A 24,608-nucleotide genomic window follows, 5' to 3' on the forward strand; every position below is an offset into this window, starting at 1 on the left:
TCTGGGAACGCGCCCGGGCCCGCCTCTCGGACCCCGCGCAGCTCCGGCGGGAAGGTCCCGGCAGAATGGAGCGTGCTCGAGAATCCTCCTCGCGCCGGCGCTCTTCCCCATGGGAGAGGAAGGAGCGCGGGTTGAGGAGGACAGGCGAACGCTCAGGCAGCGGCGGCTCCTGAACCCGCTGCGGCGCCCGGGACATCGCACCCTGCAGATTCTGCACCGCCTCCGCGAGGGTGCGAACCTGCTGGGTTAGCTGGTCGAACTGGGCGGCTTCGACCGTCTGAACGAGCGGTGGGGAGGTGGAGTGTTGCTGAGAGTGTGTTGGAGATGCAGCGGCCCTCCGGCCAGAGGCGCGAGAGGCCCCGCGACCGGAAGCATGGGAAGCTCCACGACCACCTCGCCGTGCCATTACGATCGCTCTGAGATCCGGGCCCTTCCTCTAGCGCCAACTGTTGCTGGGAGTCCAAACCGAGAACGATTGGCACAGCGGTGTGAACGGGGTTCCCTTGGAATTGCTTCGGTTGCGTTCCACCTTCCGCCGGAAAACCTGCAAGCAAGCCTCGCACCACCACCGGGGTAGTGGGGGCCCTCCGACGATCAAGTTAGGGGAGATCGAAGGAGAAGGAGAGGTAGCAGGTAAGATGATACTCTGGAAAATCTTGCTTACCCTCCCCCTTCCCCCCCCCAGCCGCATATATATCAGGCTGGAGGGTTTTTTCGGGGATTGGTCATCGTGTGGCGCGATGGGGTTGCCACTGACATGGTCGTTACAGGGCGTCGTGGGGCGGCGCTGGGTACGGCTATGGCAGGGCGTAGTGGAGCTCCGCTTTGCACGGCTGTTACAGGGGATCGTGGGACAGCGCCGGATACGGCCGTTGCAGGGAGTAGTAGAGCAGGGGGCCGCAGCGTGCCTCAGGGGAACAGTCTGTTGTTGTCAGGAGTTTGCCGACTCGGGGTCGGATCGCTGGATCAAGGGGCAGCCGACTCGGGGTCGGGCTGCGGAGCCGAAGATATCCGACCCGAGGTCGGATTGCTGGATCAAGGGGCAGCCGACTCGGGGTCGGGCTGCGGAGCCGAAGATATTGAAAGTGAATCCTAGGTTCTTCGGTGTTAAGCATGCGGATTTTTTTTTTTTTTAAAACCATGGCTGAACCTGATCGGGTTGCCTACGTACCCCTTCATAAGGGGGATCAAGCCATACGTAGTTCTTTTTAAGTTTTAAAATGCAGCGAAAAAATCGAATCAAACAATTTAATTCATGCATGCTTACAAGATCAAATCTAGAAATCAGCACCTTAAGAACACATAGGATTATGCCGGAATCGTTTAAACAATTATGCTAAAACTTTCATGCATGATTAACTATCAGATCTGAAACTTAAGAACTCTATTCCGATTAATCTCCGAATATCCATTGAATGGATTCTGGAGATATCTCCGTGAGGAGCCCCAAAAGAGGGTAAAACCTCGGGGAATCAGACCTAGATCTTGACACCATAATAAAAGATTAATGTAGGATTAATACCTTTTATGATGGATGAAACTTGTGGATCTGATCCTCGACTTCGCAGCCACGCACACGAATGGCCTCTACGAGAAGTCCACGCGAAGTTCCTGAAGAGATCCAATCCTGCGGAAGTGCTAGCTTGCGCAGAATTTCTTGAGGCTGAAATTTGATCTTCCAAACACTATCAACTTTTGATCCGCCTTCTTGGAAGAACTTGGAGGAAAGGTTTAAAGGGATTGAAGAGGACTTAGATCTGATCTAAAGACTCTTATCAGGGACCCCTAACACTAATGGCGCGATGGACTTAGAGGAGGAAGAAGTCAGCTAGATTGAATGCAGAATTTTTCCATGCATGAACTAGGGTTCCTCTCTTTTCTTTTTCCTTTTTTCTTCTTCTTTTTCTCTCTTTTTTCCTTGAATTCGACCACCAGATGATGGAGGTCCTTTTAATGTTGCTCTCCTACCTAACTTCATGCCAACCATCCCATATTTGTGGAGGATTTTGTGGGGTTTTGAATTTTGAATTCAAAATTCAAGTTCATGTGCCATTACATGATGAAGCTTGATCTAATCTAAACCATTCATCATGTTGCCACTTCCCTCTTTCAATTTCGAAATTCCCATGCCCCTAATCAGATTAGAGGGTCACGTGGTGATTTTGTGGTGATTAAATTCGAAATTCAACCTTAATTAGAAGTGAGATAAAGATAAGGATGGCATATGTCATGAAGAGAGAGAATTTGATCTTATCCAATTCTTTTCATGAATTTATCTCTCCATTTCGACCCATCTAATGATGAAAGAGGTCCCTGATGTTGCCAAGTGTCCCATGGCACCATTAAATAAATTAAATTAATTTTTAATCATATTAAAAATCAATTTATGGCGCCATGCATGGATATGTGACAAGTGGATTTCAAGATCCGAATAGTTTCAGATCAAACCCATTTAATTTAATTAAATCCTAACAATTAGAATGATTCAATTACCATGGGTTGAACCTAATCCAATTAGGTCAATCCCTAATTAAGCACAAATTTAATCTAATTTAATTTGGTCAACGTAAGTCCTCTTGATTCAGACCTAATCCAATCAGGTCAAAAACCCTGATTGAGCCCAGAATTGAATCTAATTCAATTTGGCTCATCCTTAGTCTAATTACTCAATCCAATTGAGTTCATTAGCAATCTAATTACTAATTAATCCTCCGATAATTACTTTAATTATTTTATAAGATAATTTGCCAATCGAATTGACCAAATTACCCCTGAATGATTCTTAATCATTCATCAGCCTTCTTGATCAATCAGGAATCTTCTATGCGTGTGACCTCATAGGTTCAAACCTAAGCCGGTAGTATAGGAACGACTTCCTATACTAATCGATGTGACCATCTAGCAATGGTACCCGACGTCCGAATAGGCCGAATATATGCGAAGCAAATATTCTGAAACCCTGAACTATGGTTACTGTATAATTCAATCCCTTTGACTCTTAATGCCAGGATGACTTAGAGCTCACTGTCAACCCTATAATTAGTACATCCATTATGTGATTAACTTTAGATATCCCGTGACTCCTCACTGAGATTACCCTGGCCAAGGTTTTGCTAAATTAGTCACAAGACATTATCTCCTGTTTGCAGGAGGGGTCAATTCCATCTTGACTCACAACTGACTACGCAAGTACTTGACTGCACCCAGTGACCTTCCGTCACTGAATTAGAAATTCAGGTAGTCCGGTACCAAAGTATAGTGAGTTGCTTGCTAGTCACAGGCTGCGGTCTCAGGTCAGAGGGCCAAACTTATACCCATATCCACTCGGAACATCTCTCGACAGTAGAGCGTTCCGGAATTGGTCACGTTCAGTGAAATGTACTCCTACACTTCACCTGTATGGCATACCAGTGTCTCCACACTCCTTGGTTAAGAGGACAACCAACGTATATGTCACACAACGACCTAATCTCGATAATGTTGTCGTCCTAGTAACAACATATCATTTGGTCGCGAACAAGTTTAAGGACTCAAAGATAAATCCTCCTTTATCATAACATAAGTCCTAAGGACTTCATCATATAAGAGTTCATTTGAAGATGAAATGATGAATAATGCCAAATAATACTTTATTAATTTGTCAATTTATTTACAATATTCAATCATCAATATGCTGACGATTGACATTTAGGATACAATTCCCAACAGATATCCGACCAGAGGTCGGATTGCTGGATCAAGGGGCAGCCGACTCGGGGTCGGGCTGCGGAGCCGAAGATATCCGACCCGAGGTCGGATTGCTGGATCAAGGGGCAGCCGTAGTCTTCCTGGGCGCGCGTGCCGGTCACGTGGGGCATGGTGGCTAAGTTCCCCCGTAACAGGGTCAAACCAGGTTTCTGCATTCTATCCAACATTACCAAATGCCTTCTTTTTGGCAATATGAGTAAAGTATTAAGAGGTCATTGCTTGGTACAGTAATAACGGGCTTGGATTGACAAGCATGATGGCACGTTTTGAGTCGTCAGGCAGCCACTTTGTAAAAAGTATTAGATATAAAAACTAAAGGTCAGATTTGTCCTCTGGCTTCATGCTACATAAGATCTATCCTTCAAGTAATTAATCGAGTCAGGGCAAAGAGGGAAGCTAGGGCTGGCTCCACCATTAACCTTTTTGAGAGATTTTATTAAAAGGTCCGCACTATCCATCTACAACTTCTTTTGGGAAAACCCATCCTCATTCCTACCCAAGGTTTCGTAGCCTCTGGTGCCGCACCAAGTCGATGCATCCGGAGAGCCCGAAGCTACAATGCAAGACCGCGATGGTGGTAAGATTGCGCACGTCTTCACCGCCGACTAGCCCAAAGTAGAGCCCCACTTTATTTCGCCAAGGTTCCTCCAACATGTCTTCATATAGATCCCCTTCCACGTTCGCCATCTTCGAGGCGGCCCTTCACCTCTCTCGGGTATGCATTTCATCTGCACGATTTTGTTGCTCTCTCTCCCCCCTATATGTTTTTTTTTCCTTCGTTCCGGATCAAAATACATATTTTTCTTGCACGCTGGCCCTCACTCCTCAATCCTCATGGAAAATAGACTGACGGAGGCTCAGAGCGATATCCGCTGCAGGCTACGGCTACAGCTTGTGGGCCTGCAGGCTGTGACTGTGGCCATAAATGGATAATCCGAGTTCAGGTCGGGTGGGATTAGGTCCTTGGGTAAACGATCCAAAATTAATCTAAAAAAAAGGGTCAGGTCGGGTCAAGATTCAGTAAACCCAGACCTGACCCGAAAACAGAATGGGTCCAATTTTAGAATCCGACTCGGACCCATAGGTCCTCTAAAACGGATCAGGTTGGATCTAACTGGGTTGGGTCGGGTTGGATCGAGTCACAGTTAACCCGACCCATTTGCAACCTTATCTGTGGCGTCGTTTACCCCACCAGCAATAAGTCAAATCTTTTAATATCTCAAATTATTCTCGACTTGGGTGTTGTTTTGATAGAAATAAAATAAATAATAGATTCTATAATGTATTACTATATTTGAAATAAGAGATGATAAAATAAATAGTAGATTTCATACATATTTTATTGATACAGAATGTAAAAAAAATACAAAAGGGACAGTATTCCGGATGGTATTTCTTTTTCATAATAAATTACTAAGTGGAGGTAATCTAAAATTATCATTGTTTAACAATAATAACTCCATTTATATTATAATAATGTATACTAATTATATTATATAATTAATATATTAATTATATTAATATGTATTATAGTAATAATATATAAATATATTATATTTAAAATATTATAAATATATCAACATGTTATATTAATATATTATACTTAATATTATTTTACTATTAATTAAATAAATATTAATATTAGCATCTATTTATTATATATTAACTATAATAAGCATTAATATATTTATTATTTAATATATTATTTATATTAATGTAATATGTATTTATAATATATAATAAATTTATATTCATTATTTATAATAGTTATTACAATTAATATATTTATATTTATAATTAATATATTAGTTTGTTGCCACCCTTTTTGTCCCGATTCGGCAAGCAAAGAAACTTGGGATTTCTGCGGATCTCAGTTGGTCAAGGCAGTCACCATGTTTGCCTAGGCGAGGCTAGATGCGTACACGAGCATGCCACCAGTATTAGGCTAGTTGGAAAAATATGTGTCGAAGGGTGAATAGAGAGTAATGTGGGTCCAATTACATTGACTTTCAAAGACTTTTGGCACTATCACACCACCGTTCAAAGGAGATAGAAATGGATAGGAGTGTAGCACTAGGTTACAATTGAAGGATGTAGCGTTGGACTATAATAGGAGTTTAGCACTGGGCTATGTAAGGGTATAGCATTGAACTATAATAGGAGTTTGATTACTTGCGAACAAAAAGTATTTCTTAAGCAAGTCATAAATATTTTCCATAAGTGAATCAGTTGTATATATATAGTCCATAAGCGGTTGGATACAATAATAAAATAAATCTTTTTATTTACCCGTAATTATAAATTTTCTAAACTTAATTTACGGTAGTGAATTTTCTGATTTTATTTGTAATACTAGACGTTCTAGATTTATTTCAACTGGATGCTATTAATTTTTGGACAGATGAAGAATACATAAACCTTCAACCTGGTGGCTAACAACTGATCTATTTAGATTTGATCACACAGATAGAAAAGACGAGGTGGCAAATGCGCTCACCTATTGGCCCATTAGAAGAGTTTGCCCTGCATGGAGATATAATTTTTTAAAAAAATAGAATTACAAAATTTTAACTTCAAACATTTTAAAATATATTTTTATTATATGGTATATAAAATAAAATAACTAGTGTATTCGTCATCGTCGAGTCCACAATGCACGTGTCTAGTCTAGAATGGGGATTCTATTATGTGGTCTTCTTTCGGAGGAAAATCTTAGATGGCCACTCGGGATTTGTCACTTTGGAAGGGATGCACCCGTCTTTGGCTGGTTAGGAACGTTGGCATGTTTGAGGGGAGGTGGTCGCCTCCGAGAATAGTGGTGGATAGAGCGTCGCGACATGCAAGGAAGGTTATTGCGGCTGCTGCCATATTTTCTTCTAGGATGGCTAGGGACATCTGGACTACTCTTCACGCTGTTTCAGTGCCCCGATTTGCCCTTCTTTCTTGGATATCCCCACCTCTTGGCTATCTCAAAGTAAACTTCGACGGCAGTAGGGGATGGTGTGACTGGAGAGGTTGGATTTGTGATCAGGGACCACTATGATCAGGGACCACTGCCCGATTTGCCCTTGTTGCTTACTACAGGAGGGTGGCGTACACCAGGGCTTACAGTAGTTGGAGCAGAGTTGCGGGCTGCTTGGGAGGGTTTATCCTATGCCAGACAAGTGCTTGGTGTCGAGCGGGTGTACCTCGAGGGGGACTTAGCGGTGGTGATCGATTGGATCCGAGGGGCGAACAGGTATGGTGATGGTCATCCTCTTATCCGGGAGACTCACAGGATGGTTCAGTTGATGAGCGGCTTTCAGGCAGATCACGTATTTAGGAAGGCGAACAGGGCCACAGACTGGGTTGCCTCTTTTGTTGCCTAGCACCTGGAGATTTTTTGTGGACGTCTGCATTAGATGCTTCTTCTTCTTTATTGTTATTACTTTTCCGTGATTTAATTGGTTGTATTTACGTTAGACTTATAAGAATGGGTAGCCATTTTCATCATTAAAAAAAAAAGAAAAAAAAAGAAAAAAGAGAAAAAAAAAGAGGATGCACCCGTCCCCCAAAAAAGCGTCCGCTCCGGTTGCCCCCCGTGAACCGATAATCAAAAAGGTCTTCTTCGTGATACTGTAATCAATCCTATCCATAAAATCCTTCTCCCGTGCCCCAAGAATCCTTCCATTGCCTTCCAAATGGCTTCTCTCCACCCTCTCCACTCTTCTCTCCCCAAAAACCACCACGAAATCCTCCTTCTCCGCCTCCCTTCCCGCCGCCTCTCCCCGCCAATGCCGAGACCACGCCGCTATTTCCCCTTCCCCTCTCGTCGCCTCTCTTGCCGCAGCTTCAGCAGCAGCAGCCCCTCAGTTGAAAGGTAATGGAGGAAAAAAGAAAAAGATAAGATCTTGTGCTTAAAAGTCTCACCTTTAGAAGAACTTTATTTATTTATTTGAAAAAAATTGGATTTTTGATCCGCAGGGTAGAGGAGGAGAAGCGCAAGGCCTCCGGAAAGCGCCGGAGGGTCCATATCCGGGTGCGCCTCGACCACCAGGTCGAGTTCGGGGAGCAGGTTGCCGTCCTCGGCTCCACGAAAGAGCTCGGGTTGTGGAAGAAGCAGGTCCCGATGGATTGGACGCCGGAGGGGTGGGTCTGCGAGCTCGAGCTTTGCGGTGGAGAAGTGCTTGAGTATAAATTTGTGATTTTGATGAAAGGAAGGAAGGGTATGATATGGGAGGATGGAGATAACCGGGTTTTAAAGCTCCCTGAGGAAGGGATGTTTGATATGGTCTGTCGCTGGAACAAGACTGGCGAGGCTGTGGATCTTTCGGGGGCTGCTACTGATGAGGTGGTTGAGGAATTGGACAGTGAAAATGGTGGAGGTGCACCTGCAAGTGAAGATGGTGGCGTTGTTTCAGAATTGGAGCCGAGCCCTTTTGCCGAGCAGTGGCAAGGCAGGGCAGCTTCATTCATGAGGTCTAACGAGCATAAGAGCTGGGAGGCTGAGAGGAGATGGGACACTGATGGGCTTGATGGTGTTGTGTTGAAGTTGGTGGAGGGTGATCGGGTCGCCAGGAATTGGTGGCGCAAGGTATGTTTGCATAATTTAAACATTCAGTTAGAGTTTTAAGTAATGTTTAAACCATTTATATTATTAGGGCTTCTAGTTTAATTTTTAAGGTATATATGGCAATTTATGGCATCTTCAAGTAATCATAATCAAATAAAATCTCGATATTCACCTGCAGGCTTTATCCAATTTATCCAGTCAGTCTGTATTCGGAATCAAAGAACGAGCAATTAAAGCGACTAATGCCTCTTTTGAATTGCTCGCGGCTTGAGATCAGTCCTCTGTGGGTGGATGCCTTTCACAAAAGGTTTTGATAAAGGGAATGCACCTAAATCTATGACTAATCACAATCCTAGCTAAACAAGAGAAATGCCTCTCACAAAATGAAGGAATAAATCCTACGACTTGGAAGAAGTCTAGGTAAAAAGGGAAGAAAAAGCTTGATATATAGATCATAGATAGATCTACATTATATCATAAAATAAAGCCAACATAGAAAATTTTGGCATGATCTTTCTTTATTTTGCAAATTTCGAGCTATTTGTGGAGCCCCTCCAAAAAAAATAAGGAAAATGAGATATGAAAAAGGAAGCACACCTTATTTAGGCTTGGATCTTCCTTTAATCATGCTGAATCGGTGTAATTTTTGCCGTGGGGAGAAGAGGGAGACATTTAGAAAAAAGAAAAAATGTCGGGAAGACCTTCTTGGGCCTTTCCAACATTCTCTTATGATAAAACAAAGAAAGGGAGAGGGTGGCCGCTTCCGAATCAGCCCGACTCGGTGCGAACCATCCGGTTCGCACCGAGTTTGAATGGAACCGGCCTGTTCACGACTGGTTCGGTCGGTTCTTGCCCTTTCCGACTAGTTCCGGCCGGTTCGGAACCGATCCCGATTTTAAAAGCCGAATCAGTCCGGTCTCCCACCGGGTCGGCTCAGTATAGGCCAAACTGGGCGGTTCGGTCTGTTTCTGTTTCAAGAGTCATCTAGGATGGTCAACCATTTGCTTTGATACTATTTGCTAGGTATACAATGACTTCTAATACTAGAAGGACTTGATATACATGTTGGAACCCAATTCAACCTAGAAGCTTAAGCTATTAAGTTTTGTGCCCAATCATCTATATTAATCCTTCACCTTCCACAAACTATTCCATACATAGGGTCATGGTAAGCCACCATCGATCTCCATGGTTTACTCTGATGTACCTTTCCATCCATGGATCTCTTCTTTTCTAAAGATGATGATGATAAAACACCTTGCTACCACAAATCATCACTTGGGCTGATTACAAGAAAACCATGCACTTGATCAAAGCTGAAGACAATTGATCTCATCCAAATAGATTCAGATGAACAGGATGCTAAGTTGGCCATAATATATGTTTTTTATGTGAGGTTTTGCCGGATGATGTTTTGCCAATAGAGGAGTTTGTCTTTGTTTTTCTTTCTGGAGTTTATACAATCTCTCTCTATGTGGCTTTTTTGATAAGTTAGGAAATGGTCAAGTTAGACAATGATTACATGTTCCAGTCCAGAGGGTGTGGGCCCATGAAACATTAAAAGAGAAAACCTACAACAAGTCAGTAGGTTACATGGTATCCATATTTAGTCTCTCTTGTAAGATGTTATGTATTGTGGGGCTTTCTTGTATCTGTACCCAATCACATGCTCCTTGCTCAACAAGAGGGTGCTCTTCGACATCAAATCTAGGAAATTGCACAAGGCCTCGAATTCCCCAAGCCTTGGAGGCCTGCTTACTGTCATGGTCTAGGATATCATGTTGCAGTCCAGCTTGAGCTAAACATCCTTAATGACTCTTATTTGCATCTTCTAGAAACCCAAGAGCATAGAGTTTCAATGAGCAACTACTCTTAGGCATTTTATTAAACAAATTTGCTTCAATATCTAAAGGAGTATGATTAGCACCAAAATTCATGATTGCATTTCGGGTGTAGCTGGTGAAGGTCATTCCTAATTTTAGTTAGGATCTCCTAATACTTTATTAAAAAAGAAAAAAGTTGGTCTTACTTTTGAGACTTGGGCATCAACAAGCAAGGCAGTGCTACATTTAACTACTATAGAGAAAATGACGGCAGTAGGGCTAATTTGTTTATTAAATCAAAATGCCAGGCTGATTGTCTTAAATGTGAAAAGGGGACTATCTTGTCATGTGTAGCAAAATAACGGACCCTCATGTCAAAATCCCTTTTTTAGTTGTTATTTGGTTGTCAAAGCTTCTGCCTTTCAAAAGAAAGGCGCCGGATATTTCTTTTATTTCTAGCTAAAGATAATATTTGTTATATTAACACTTACAACAAGTGCTTGTATGTACACATCAAACAAAGCATCTGTAATATAGACTTGAAAGGAGACATTATATGATTACCAAAAAAAAAGAAAGGAGAATTTCCACAACAGTTTGGAAGAAAGATAAAAAAACATGCATTATAAACTTCTCTATACATGCAAAACTATTATTTCGGACAAAAAGAACAACTATTTAAAAAATTACTTATTATTCAAAAGAATCCTTTCACTTGCATACTAATAAAAGGGATGCTGTTGGTGGAAGTGAAGCATCCGAGTAATCCACTATGCTTGACATCATTGGAGTAGTATTGACAAAGTTATATTCTAGGCTAGTTTCTGCATTCATTGCATCTTGTAAAACTTTCATTGCTATTAACGTGGAAGGCCTTTCATTGGTATCCATTGTAAGTTTCATCATCTCAATGACTTCTTCTCCATGCAATTGCAGATCCTTGCTATGATTGCCAATGGGATCCAAGAATTTGTTTGCTTTAACCTTTTCTTGCAATAAGCTAACTAGGTTAACTCTTCCATCTGGGAATAGTCCAGGTTCTTTCTTCCACACAATTTCCATGACTACAGCACGAAAGCTATAATACCAGGTGTTCCCCATTACCACATGGCTCCCATACCTGTTAATCAGCTTGAACGGCCCAAATCCGACACCTTAGCATGGAACTTGTCATCTAGGAGGATAGTTTGTGGCTTAATATCTAAAAGAGCAATTCCTTGCCAACAGTCTTCATGAAGATAAGAGTCCCTTGGCCATATCAGAGATAATCTTACATCTTGTTTGCCAATCAAGAGCAACATCTTGATTTCTGTAGAAGATCCACTCATCCAATGATCCATTGGGCATATATTTGTAGACTAGAAGTCTTTGTGATCTCTCAGCATAGAACCCTATCAACCTAACTAGATTGATGTGGCGAATGCTATCAACCCTCTTGACTTCTTCTAAGAATTCTTTCTTTCCTTGACCAATGCCATCCAAGTGCTTCACTACAACTCTAATGTCTCACAAAGTTCCCTCAGAAAAGACCCAAAGCCCCCTTTTCCAATTTTTATGGAAGTTCTTAGTAGCTACCATTTTTCAAAAGAAATCATGGTGGGCATTCTTGCTACTTGATTGAAATAATCATCCTCTCCCACCTTTGAAACTTTTCTTCTCACAAATACAACAATAATGCCAACTATAAGGGATACACCACGTAAAACTCCAAGAATGGAACTTAGTGTCATTGTCTTATTGGCTAGTTGAGGACTATGAGCCATAGGGATGATCTACAATGCAACAGTAATGTCAACTATAAGGGATGCACCACATGAAACTCGAGCCATTGTCTTATTGGCTGATTTAGGACTATGAGCCATAAGGATGATCTACACTTTAATGTATGCGAAGGAATTATGTTTTTCTAAGTCAAGTGTGATATTCTTTAGAGAAAACAACTGAGACAAGCATCACTAGAAACATTCTTACGGTACTTGAAAGAAGCGGTTTTGTAAGAACAATTATTCAGGCATGCCTACTTGCAACTCTCTTCATTCATCTGGTTAAGGACTGCATCATTCTTATCAACATAAATGAAGAAACATTGATAAGAGCACGCTTTGTATCTTTCCTCAAAATAACTATCATAAAATTTCTCCTTTCCTTTTTCAATAATCATATATTGTCACCTTTCAAGTCGACATTGCAAATGCTTTGTTTGGTGTCTACATGCAGACACCATGCAGACACTTCATTAAGTATTTAATGTAAGAATGTTATCTTTATCTACAATTGAGAAATATTTGGCATCTTTTTTGAAAGGTGTAAGCTTTGACAACCAAATAATCACAAAATAATAAAAAAAGGGATTTTGATGTCAAGATCCCTTACTTCACTATGAATGACAAGATAGTCCTCTTTTTTACATTTATAGCCATTCATGCCCTACAATTGACTTGGTAAAGTCTCCTTTGAGAAATAGTGCACTTAGGGTTTTAAATCTCGATTCGAGAGGAACCCCGCAGTTGGTATAGTACCATTTCTATGAGGAACCCCATAGGGTGTGTTTAGTCCAAATAAGGTATGCGTTGGGAAGATCTTAGATACAAGGTTCACCAAATCGGTATTGGAATCCGTGCTGGTCGGCAGCCAGTTCGATACCGTACTAACATACGGTATGGAGAGGCATGCCGAAACTCGTACCAATCGGCGGCTGGTTTGATACCATACTAACACAATACGAAGAGGCATGCTAGTTAATTTTTTTAAATATTTTTTAAGTTTGAATTATTGGTAATCAATTTTTTCAACTTTTTCTATGATTTTAAGTATAATTTGATATTTTTTGATGTTTCTATGATCTCGATACACCTTAAATGATTTTGATGTTTTAGAGTGATGTAAAATATAAAATGATTAGTAAGATATTGCATACTACAACAAGCAATATGAAATATCTTAAAATCAATTAATGAGATGCAAAATATAAAATGATATAATCAATTATATAAACTTAAAGTACAACATATATACTAATATATAAAATCTCGTCGAGTGGTGATATCTGTGGTAGCTATTCGGATTATTAGCACAATTAGGAGGCACATTAGCCCATCCTTCTAACCAAGTGGTGTCGCAGTCCTGTATGTTCATCCTATAAAGAACGCGCTCTAGGTATAACCAGTCTTGGATCTCTTACTAAAGTTATGACTTTGTGAGTTGTCCTTTAACTGATAATATGGTTGTGAAGGAGCCCATCTGAATGTACCGGCAACAAAATTCGACCCGTAAGATGCTCTGGATTACGTAGGATAGTAGCCACGAAAAGACGATGTTTTAAATGCACCATATCTATATCTGTATCCATATAGGTCATAGATTGCCTGTGGCTGCAGGTAATAGGATCTAGTGTATGATTCAGAATCTAATACGTCTATGGATCCTACTTCACGTGCGAAGTCATCTGCAGCTGCATTGTGTCTTCCTGAATGATCTCGAGCAACTTGTTTCTTATATGCAATCGGATCCTCGCGGGCTCCACCAGATCGTGCACTGTGGTCTTTATCCTTTGCAGCATGGGTACACTGGGATTGTCTCTAAATCTGAGTAAACTTGCTCCTCCTCCACACTCTCCATCAGGGTTGCAATTGCCTTTCTTTTTTATTTTTTTGCTGCGTTGAGTAGCTGCTTGCTTTTTCTTCGTGCCACTCTGTCTGGCTACGCTGGAAGGATGGATGTCGCCCTCCTGATTGAGTCGACTGGATAAAGTGGTACCCTCACTTAAGCAACTCGATCATATTTCTAGAAGCAAGGTGGTACCGGTTCTCCAGCGGCTTGAGTCGGTACGGGCCGTGTCGGGCCGGTATCGACGAGGGCACGGTACTGTGGGAGAAGAAAAAAGAGAGAAGGGAAAGAGAGGGAGAGAGGCTGGCGGATGCTGGTGGAGGGCCGCGGGGGGCGGCAGAGGCCGCAACCAGTTTTTCTATTTCGAACGAAACAAGGGCTCAATCACGGCTCAGGGAAATCGGCCAAGGCCTCGCCCCTTGCGGCCTTCGCTAGCAGCCTCACCTCTCTGCTTCGAACAAAACAGGAGTCCGACTACGGCTCAGGGGAACCGGCCACGACCTCGCCCCCTACGGCCTTCACCGGCCCCTAGCAACCCTCCACTAGCATCTGCCACCTCTCCCTCTTCCTCCTTCCCCCACTTACTCTCTCCTCCGGTTCTGGCATGCATTTTTTTTACAGCCGGAATCGTACCATTGAGCCACCGGTACGGCTCGAAACGGCAAAACCGTCCGGTTCGGGACGGTTCTGCCGACCTTGTCTAGGAGAATGTCTCGGACAGGAGTCATGTGATGACCGACTCTTCAGTGACACTTGTGGTGTGGCTGATCAGTTAAAAGGATGCATGGAATATTGTGATTTGCCCATTGCCTTGCATCGACCCTTGCCTCGCTTGCTACGAAACTGGCCGGTGTGGAGGCGATCCTGGCTATCAAGCTTCAGCTCGCTGGCCCACAAGTCATCTGATCATAGGATTATCCTCAACGTCAACGAAAGATTGGATCATATGTGTACTTTGGCCCCATTTTCTTTTAAATGCACTTCAATCTCAACCTTAAATTATAGTGAACATATATAAGATGGTTGAGGCGTTTCTGTGTCTGACAATTCTTCTGCTTGCCATGGATGAGGGCGAAGGTGGACTAGTTGCGCTCACCCCTACTCGAGCAGACCGTCTGAGAGAGGATCCGGATAGCTAGCCACTTAAGATTTTTTGCGGAAAAACCAAAATGAATCCTTCATCAGCTGCTAAAATATCAAAGAAAGTTATATATAAGATAGTATTATATTAATAACCATCTAACATCAGGTAATAGTTAATATTGATATGTAATATTTCTGGATTCATACTTTTCTTATTTATGATAGCTGTCGGACTCCAAAGCTCTTCGTGTCCTCTCTAAATATTTTCGTCTGTGAAAATGAACCATGTTGTAACAAGTTAATCATTTAACTTATGCATGCCACTTAAGTTAACTTATCTCTCTAGACATAGAGCTGCGTCTTCTAGATTAGACTCCATCGTATAAATCACATTATGTAGAGTGACCAGAAGTTCGTCATCCATATCGATTTCTGGTACGATGTACTAGAATCTTGGGTTTAGGTAGCATGTTGCAGATAGAGTTCGTAATTATTTTAGTAAAACTGCACAAGTATAGGAGTAGTCTAATTTTCAATGTTTTTGCCTACCTGTTAGATTCAATTTCCTACCCGTCTTACAGTTCCGCCACTGCTCAATGATGTTGATGTGCTCCTGGGCATGAATCTGCCTTATTGATATGATTCTTTGCCCTCTCCGTTATATGATACAAGAAGTCCATCCATGGGTATCTCTCATTGTCTATGGTCCGAAGCAATTCGAAGAATGGCTTGATAGCTTTCAATATCTTCTCGGCCCGCTGTCAGAATGTCTGCCTCATCACCAAGTCCTCCACAATGATCCCCTTAGTGCCAACCCTCGTAAATCTGATTTTCTGCCACTCGGCACTGACAAATATTTGACATAGGGCTGCTTTCCTCTCAAAGAAGCTATCAAGTGCAACAGTTGGGAGCAAACAGTGTCACACCTAGTCTCAAGATCTCTCCTACATACCTCCTCACAGTAATAAGACTCATGTATAGTTATAAATATATTTAGTGATGGTTTGGACCAAGTCACCAAGGTTCGCTATACCGATACCGGTCGGCATATCTGTGGCGGCCCGGTTCGGTCCCATCCGGTCCCGGTTGAATGGCCAGATTTGGGTTTTGGTGTTTTTTTTGTTGAAGTTCTGTCTCTATTGGATCTTATTTTGTGAAATTAAGTGAAGTTCGATGTTTTTTTTTATTTTTTTATGATTTTTGATGTTTCTATGTTTAACTTTAGGGTTGAAGATAGATGATGCATTTTTTTACTTTCTTCCGTTCCAAATGATACAAAATTACAAATGATAAAATGATACATATAAAATATCTTCAAATTAAGGTATAATCATTTACATACATTTAAGTTACTCTCAGATATCTAAAATCGGAACGAGTGCCGATGACTCTCATAGATATCTGGATCATAAGTATAGTCAGAAGGAGGCAAATCAACCTAATCAGAAGGAACGCGCGCTGGGTTAGAAGAATTGTCAGATCTCTCGTTTACGCTCTGGGTCTGAGAGGTGTCTTCTGACTGTGTAGGGGCCCATCTGAATATGGCGGAAGCAAAATCCGATGCACCATATCCATATTCGTATGCTTGAGGCTTTGGATAATAGAATCCGTATCCGTATGCGAGCTGATCTGCAGCTGTATACTATCTTCTTAAACCACCTCGAGGAGTCCGTCTTCTATATCCAATGATATCCTCACGGACTCTATCAGGTGGTCGACCGTGGTCCGTATCCTATGTAATATGGATAAATTGGGACTCACCGGTGAAATGAAGACCATCCTCCGGCTGTGTCTCATAAGTACCATACTGTCTTTCGCTCCTTCCATGGCTAGAAGATCCATCACTACCAGAACCTTCATCACTGCTGGTCGAAGTCTCCTCCTCGACACTCTCCATTGGGACCTTTTGTTTTTCTTTTCTGCCCCTTTCTGCTTGGCTATGTTGCCCTCCTCTGCTGAGCATCCTCGATTAGCTGTTTGAGAGGGTGTCTCGTACCAATTATGTGGTGACTGGCTCCCCTGTGCCTACGGCTGATCAGCTCTGGGAGTGTGTGGAATATTACGCTCCGTCCATTGCTCTGGATCGACCCTAGCCTCGATGGCTGTAAAGCTGGCTGGTCGTAGAGGCGACTCGGGCTCCTGCTGCTGGCCCACAAGCCAGTTGAGCAGTGGATCGTCGTCATCACAGTGAAGGTCCCGTAGATCGGATCTGCATACTTGAGCTCTACTTCCTCCTGAATGCTTTTTAGCCTCAATCGCAGATTGTAATGCACATAAACAAGGTTGTTGAGGCGCTTTTGTGTCAAACGGTTCCTCTGTTTGCTGTGGATGAGGGTGAAGGTAGACCAGTTGCGCTTACAGCCACTAGAGGAGACTGTTTGGGAGAGGATCCGGATAGCTATCCGTTTTAGATTTCTCGCGGACCCGCCGAAATGCACCCACCATTCAGCTGCAAAAAATATTTATGAAAATTACATATATGGTTGTGCCATATTAGTAACCAAGTAATACCATGTAAATGTCTTTCTGATGTGTGACATACCTGGATTCATAGTCTGCTTGCTGACGACAGCCGCTTGTTATCCAAAACTGTAGGTGCCCTCTCTAAATATTTTTCTCTGTGAAAAAGAAGCATGTTCTACGATGTTAATCATTAAAAATGCCGGCATACTTACACATGCTGCTAATTACTAAATCATAGTTACCTCTTCAAGACATAGGGCCGTGGTTTCTGGATCATGCTCCAGCTTGTAAATGACATTACGCAAAGCCTCTAGAAGTGTGTCATCCATACTAATTCCATCTACACCATACTGATACCGGGGGTTTAGGTAGTACGTTGCACATATATGAGACTATCTTAGCATAATTATACAAGTACATCCATCACTATAATTGTCAATGATCTTTCTTACTTGCTAGATGTAATTCCGTACCCATTTGCGCTCCCCACCATCGCTTAATGATGTTGATGTACAACTGGCCATGGGCTGGATCTGCCTCGATAATCCAAGTCTTTGCCTTTTCCGTCATGTGATACAGAAATCCCATTTAAGGGTAGATCTCGTTATCCACGGCCCGCAGCACTTCATATAATGGTTTGATAGCATTGACTATTGAAGTGGCCCGCTGCCAGAATGATTGTCTCGTCACGAAGTCTTCTATCTTGCTTCCTTCACTGCCGGTATAAGAATATCTACTATCATGTCACTCGGGACTGACAAACATCTGACGTAGGGCTCCTTTCTTCTCGAGAATGCTATCAAGTGCAATAAAGTTGGTAGCAAATCATGTGACTCCTGGTCTTAGAATCTCTCCTCCTGCATACTTTCTCATAAGTGAAAGGACCCAGGTATGGTTATAAATATACCTGGTGATGCGTTGGGCTATCTCCACCATTTGTTGCACCCTACGGATCTTTCCAATATCCATGAACATGAGATCAATACAATGTGCAGCACATGGGGTCCAGAAAATATGTTGTCGTCGCTCCATCAAGATCTCCCCGGCGGCCTTATATTGCAGCCCATTATCAGTGACGATTTGCACGACATTCTCCTCTCCTATCAGATCAATCATATCCTTCATAAGTTTCCGGATGTACGAGGTATTGTGCACATGAGTCAAAGCATCAACCGACTTGTGGAAGGTCTTCGCATCACAATATGTCAGAAAGTTGATGATGCTCCGTCTGGTCAGACCGGTCCAACCATCGCACATGATGGTTAGTCCATATATGGGCCACTTGCTCTTGTAGGAGTCAATCCATTTCTCCAACTTTTTATTGTTGTCAAGAAGCTCACCGTAGATGTCCTTTAGGTCTGGAGGAACTAAATCGGGACCGGCAGCTTGTATGGCGGAAATGGCAGACCTGTAATACGTATTGTCTGCCACATTTGCTGGGATGTGACTGAAGTGGAACCAGGATCCAATAGCTCGCCACATATTTTGTCTTCTTATCCTTCATCCACATTGAGTCTATCCTTTGCTACTTTGAATCTTTGTTGGGGAGAGCATGCAGATCTACATCATGGATTGTTGCTTCTGGTGGAATCCCTCTAGATGACTTCTTTCGACTACCTAAATCATCCAGCATAGATGCAATCCGGCCACGTTCTCTGCCGACACCCTTCCTAACTGAGGTTGTCCTCAAGAACTCTGGATTTTGCCTGGTACTTTCAGAACTGCCGTCCGACTCGTAGACAGAGGGCCCAAATCGAGCCCTATGCCTGGCCACCTCCTCCTGCTGCTACTGATCATCCAGGCTTGCCTGCATGGCAGCCTGGACCTCTGCCTCCTCTAGATTCTCAACCTCCTTTGGCTCCCTAGAATGATAGGAAGGTGGTTCTGCCGCTAGGCGATCCACTTCTGCCTTTTTCTTGGAAATCCTCTCCTTCTTTTCTTTGATCTCAACGAGATTCTGTCTCATCAGCACACGGATCTCGCTTGGGCAATTCGGGCATGTAACAACCTCACCGGAATTTTCGACTAAATATTGCTTCAACCTGGTTATCTCTCCTCCTTTGAAGATCTTGTTGCAAAAGTTGCACTGAAACTAGTGCCGCTCTCCGACTTTTTGTCCATAAGACCAGCCAATATCACGCTTTGTGGGGTTGGTTTTCTTTGATGGCTCCATTCCTACCATAAATCTAGAACACATCAAAAAATTAAACCAAAATAGTAAATTTTAGCATAATCTTCTTTTTTTTTTGGCAATTTCTAAACTATTTCTTTTAAGCTACTTATTAACAAAATTAAAGAAATAAAATAGGAGAAAGAAATCACACCTTAAATACTCTCCGCTTGATTTTTTGGGAAGGACCTGTTCCTCAATTTGTGGGCTATCTCTCAAATCTACCCTTCTCTGGTTACCCCTTAGAGACTCAAAGCCACTTCATCTATGTTGAATACTATCACTCTCGTATCTATGTTGAATACTCACTCTCGTTCGGTTTTTATAGCCGAACGAGAGTGAGAGTTTTTCACTGGATCTGAAGTTTTTTTTTTTTTAAATACTCTGTCACTGTTTCGGCGATAAAACCACTTTCGGCCATGCGCTTTGACCAATTGTGGCCTAAAGGGCCACAGCACGTGGCCTTTTGGCCACAAAAAATTTAAAAGAAGTGGCCGACAAAATTTTCGAAACTTTACTGTGGCCTTTCGGCCACAGTAAAAGAAGTGGCTTTTTGAACCACAGCGCGCGACGCTGTGCATAAAGAAAAAAAATAACTATGTCCCCGGTACAGGGCCGGTACCGGCCAGTACCGACCGGTACGCCGTGCGCTGTGCTTAAAGAAAAAAACTACGTCCCCGATACAAGGCCGGTACCGACCGGTACGCCAAGGTTTTCAAAAATAACCCTGCGGTACCAGATCTCACACTGATCCGGTATCGTTTTTCTCCCGGACCGGTACGGCCTACCTTTGGACTGTCTCCACTATCGATGGGGATGAGACTAATAGGGGTCATGACTGATGATAACAAGGAGGGTCCAGCTGTGCATGTTAATCCTAAGATGAATTGCAACTAGCTGCTGCAAATACAGCTCCGATTCAATTCAGCAGCAGGTGGTTTTGCTGCAAAAGGGCCAAAGTTGCAAGTCAATTGTCTCAATTGAAGCAGCTTATAAGCAACTAAATTCTTTGCAAGTTTCAGGTATGCTGCTCCCATCAAATTGACTTGCAGCCTGTCCAATTGTTGGCGACCAGACATTCCCTCGGTGAAGGTAATGTTAAATATCTATTGGTGGTATAATGCCCAAGGTGTAATAGAAATAGAAATACGAGATCTTACTAGGTATTTAGATGAGAGAATTTGAGAAAAGGCACATTTCCACTTATGATGGGTATATATGAGAAAAATGAAAAAATTCCTAGTAATGATTCTTTGCTTGATTTGTTACTCATTAGATATAAAGTTTAGGAGTACACCAAAATGGTTCTCTTATGATCCCTTTTGAACTTTATCTTCTTTGGTTAGATGTTAATTACCCTGTATGTTGGGATAAGGTTTCTCAGCATGGTTTCTTTTAAATATTCTGTAGTTATATATTTATCCTTTGGCCTTCTTGTAATGATGCAGCTGGAGGTTGTACGTGAACTATTGATGGAAAATATTAAAGGAGGTTGCCTAGAAGCCCTCATATATTCTGCTATATACCTGAAGGTCTTCTCAAAAGCTTTGCTCAATAAAAGTTGAACGATTGTTTTATTATCTATGAGCAGCTATTAGTACTGTATAAGTGAGAGTCCATTGTTAATTTGAATTTAGTTGTCAGGTTTTCATCTTTCTTTGATGGAACTCATAAAGTAATTTTACTGCTTTATATTTTCATTTATTTTTTTCAGTGGATCAACACGGGTCAGATACCCTGCTTTGAAGATGGAGGTCATCGTCGGCCAAACAGACATGCTGAAATTTCTAGGCTTATATTTCGTGAGCTTGAGTGGATATACTATGGTAAAAATACGTCACCACAGGTTGGTTTATCTTTGCATTTCAAGAAATAGCTAATTTATTGTGTCGCATTTGCTGCATTTCTACTTCTCAAAGATTTACCTTTGAAAATATTCTGTTCTGAAATTTCATAGAAAAAATTATCATATAATATTTCTTTAACGGCTGTCATTTTATTCTTAAAAGCATGCCTTATATTCTTAGTAGTCCTTTCATTCTAATGTGGTAATTCTCTTCATTCTTTCCATGAATACATAAATCACTTTTTCTAGTATTGTAAGCCATTTAAACATGTACTAGTTCACAAGTGCTTATAAACAAAATTTGCTATACAAATCTGTATCGCTTAGTATTGGCCCTATTGGGTATACCATACTATACCAGTAAGGTACCTGTACAGTACAAGGGCTTGATATGATACTGTATTGACCAAGGTTTGCCGAACCGGTACTAGGGTGCGTACCACCCGGTGGTTAATTTGGCGCGGTATGGTTTCGGGGTACACCGAAACAGGGAGGGAGGGAGGGGAAGAGGGAGGAGAGAGAGGAAGAGGGAGGGAGGGAGGGAGGAAGGGGGAGAGGCTGAGGAGTCACTTGCTCCGTGAGGAGCTTTGAGGGCTCCAGTTCGGGGGAGTGTTGGAGAGGGGGAGAGAGGGACTTGCTCGAGCGACTGAGGGCTTCGTGGAGGGTTTTGAATGGGGGGATCGGTGATTAGGGCTTTCAAATAGGGAGGGCTTTTGAATGACGACTTCAAATCGAGAGGGGGGGAAGGGATAGAGGGAGGGAGGGAGAGAGAGAGGGACTCACCTTAAGCAGTTGGGGAGGGTTTTGAATAGTGTAATCATGATTAGGGCTTCGAACAGGAGGGCTTCAACTGGCCACCTCGTATATATCGAACCAAAGTGTTGAACTGGTCTGGTTCGGTATGTCTTGAATTGGCTAGTTTGGTAGTCCTATGGACATATGGTACATCTGCCATCTCACTTGTCACAGTTTACCATGTGCCAGTACAAGGGTGATGCACCAACCTGTACCATATTAATAAGGTGCTGATATGGTGCCCGGAACCGGTACAATAATCCTTATAAAAATTAATTATTTTAGCTATCATTGTGATATTTATTTGTATTTATCTCTATATGTATGCATATGAATATGTGTTTGCATAATTTATGTTGGTTAGCTATGTTAGGGAAAAGATATCCCAGTATGTGTCTCCTTCAGTTCATATATGCCAGCTATTAGATTAGAATGTTATAATTTATAATCTACCTTGTGCTGATTGATGGTAGGTTATTTTAGTTTTTTCCTAAAGCATCTTTTAGAAGAGTCAAAGAATCGCTGTTTTGTAGTGGTAGTTCCAAGGGAAGAATAACAATCCTGTTTTTTGTTTAGCATAACCATTTTATATTGCTTGTTTAATCGAAAAGAAGTTCTCCTTTTCCCTTTTATTTCTCACTTACTTTTGCTATTTGTAATTAGCAGAAGGGTAAAGAACATATTTTGGAGATCTATTGGCTTCCTAGCAAAGATCTTGAGTATGTGAGGGAGTAATGAAACAAGAATCTCATTGTGTCACAATGTGATGCATTTAAAGTCCCTAACTGTATCTTTACTTTCATTATGCATTCTTTAATCCGTAATTTCTTCTGTAGGTGTTAAGAGAATATGCACAAATGGGGTAGTTCTATATACACCCCCCCTATTGCTCAGGACACCCCCCCAAAAACCAAAAAAAATACCCAAACTAACCTTTAGTCTAATTACCATATTGCCCTTGAAATTTTCTCATACACCCCCCCCTTCCTCCTCCGTTTCGTTTTGAAAAGAAAAAAAAAAAACACCCCTCAAACCCCCCTTAAACCCCTCCTCCCCCGTTCCCCCTTCTCCCTCTCGTCGCCGGCATTCTCCCGATCTCCGACCACCTCGCCGGCTTCTCCCGGAACCACCTCGCCGGCTTCTCCCGAATTTTTTTTTTCACGGTTCGTGCTCCGTTCGGCACTGGATCGCCGAACAAAAGGCTTCTGTTCGGCTGAACAGTGCCGAACAGAAGCCTTCTGTTCGGCAACCCTCAACCGAACAGATCTGTTCGGCTGCACAGTGCCGAACAGAAGGCTTCTGTCCGGCACTGTTCAGCCGAACAGAAGCCTTTTGTTCGGCGATCCAGTGCCGAACGAAGCACGAACCGTGAAAAAAAAAATTTCGGGAGAAGCCGGCGAGGTGGTTCCGGGAGAAGCCGGCGAGGTGGTCGGAGATCGGGAGAATGCCGGCGACGAGAGGGAGAAGGGGGAACGGGGGGGTTTTGGGCGTTGGCGAGGTGTTTTGGAGGGGAAGAGCGGGGTGGGGGGGTTTGGGGGGTGTAGAGAGCAATTTAGGTGAGGGGGTGGGGAGGGTGGGGGGTAATTTAGGAATTTTTAATTTTTTAGGGGTGTCCTTAGCAAATGGGGGGGTGTAGAGAGTATTTAATTTTTTTTTAATTTTTGGGGGGTGTCCTGAGCAATAGGGGGGGTGTATATAGAACCACCCGCACAAATGGTATCAGAAATCCTTTATAAGTTGTCTAATGCCTCAAATAAACCTCAATGGTCCACAACTCCACATTATTTTATAGGTTTTGGAATGATGATTTTTAAACTACAAGCCTGTTCAAATTACAAGGATAGACAATAATTTTATCATGAGATATATTAGAAAGATTATGAACATAATATATCAACATGTCTTGTTATATGGCTATTTCTATGTTATCTAGTTTAAGTATGGTATGCTGTATTGGTTGGTACCGGTGCATATTGGATGTACCATACCATACTTGTACTGAGCCAATACACGATATGGGGGGCATTCGACCCCGTACTAGGTGTACTGACACTATATCAAGGTAGTGTTGCTATGGGGTTTGGTACCGAGTGGGCGAACCTTGTTAAGCTACTCTTCAAAGTTGAGCATGCTATATGCAATTTTCATTGTGATGTGTCAGGTGCAACATGACCAAAGTAAGATCTCTGATTGATTCTTAACAAATATTTTCATTTTTTTGAAGAATATATTACTGAATTTAGAAACCTATTTAAAGAACTAGAGAGAGAAGGTAGGAAAGCATGGGCCAAACTACATTCGATGCTTTCTCAAGAGTAGCTCTTGCCTCCGGTGTACAAAGTTTTGACTAAAAATTGCCAAACCAGACTAGAGCTCGTACCAGTTGGCCAATGGTATGGTAGGTACCGGTTCGGTATCGTACCGATATTAAGTATGCCTTGGCATACTGGTCAATTGATCGATACACCCAAGGAATGCCGTACCGGCCGGTACGGGCCGGTACGTACCGGTCCGGTCCCTGAT

General features: G+C 42.3%; 1 protein-coding gene across 2 annotated transcripts in view; it reads left to right on the forward strand.

Moving 5' to 3' along the window:
- Positions 1-7,291: 7,291 nt before the first annotated feature.
- Positions 7,292-24,608, forward strand: part of LOC103714355 (phosphoglucan, water dikinase, chloroplastic) — a 64,216-nt gene continuing 46,899 nt past the window's right edge. The window contains exons 1-4 of one of the 2 annotated variants that reach the window (XM_039133857.1): positions 7,292-7,606; positions 7,711-8,320; positions 20,893-20,976; positions 21,159-21,290. In XM_039133857.1, coding sequence (XP_038989785.1) covers positions 7,428-7,606; positions 7,711-8,320; positions 20,893-20,976; positions 21,159-21,290 — 1,005 coding nt within the window. In that variant the 5' untranslated portion in view covers positions 7,292-7,427. The remainder of the gene's footprint in view (positions 7,607-7,710; positions 8,321-20,892; positions 20,977-21,158; positions 21,291-24,608) is intronic. The other variant, XM_039133856.1, reaches the window with a different exon arrangement.

The sequence above is a fragment of the Phoenix dactylifera genome, chromosome 14 (assembly GCF_009389715.1).
Source record: "Phoenix dactylifera cultivar Barhee BC4 chromosome 14, palm_55x_up_171113_PBpolish2nd_filt_p, whole genome shotgun sequence".
Taxonomy (NCBI): Eukaryota; Viridiplantae; Streptophyta; class Magnoliopsida; order Arecales; family Arecaceae; genus Phoenix; species Phoenix dactylifera.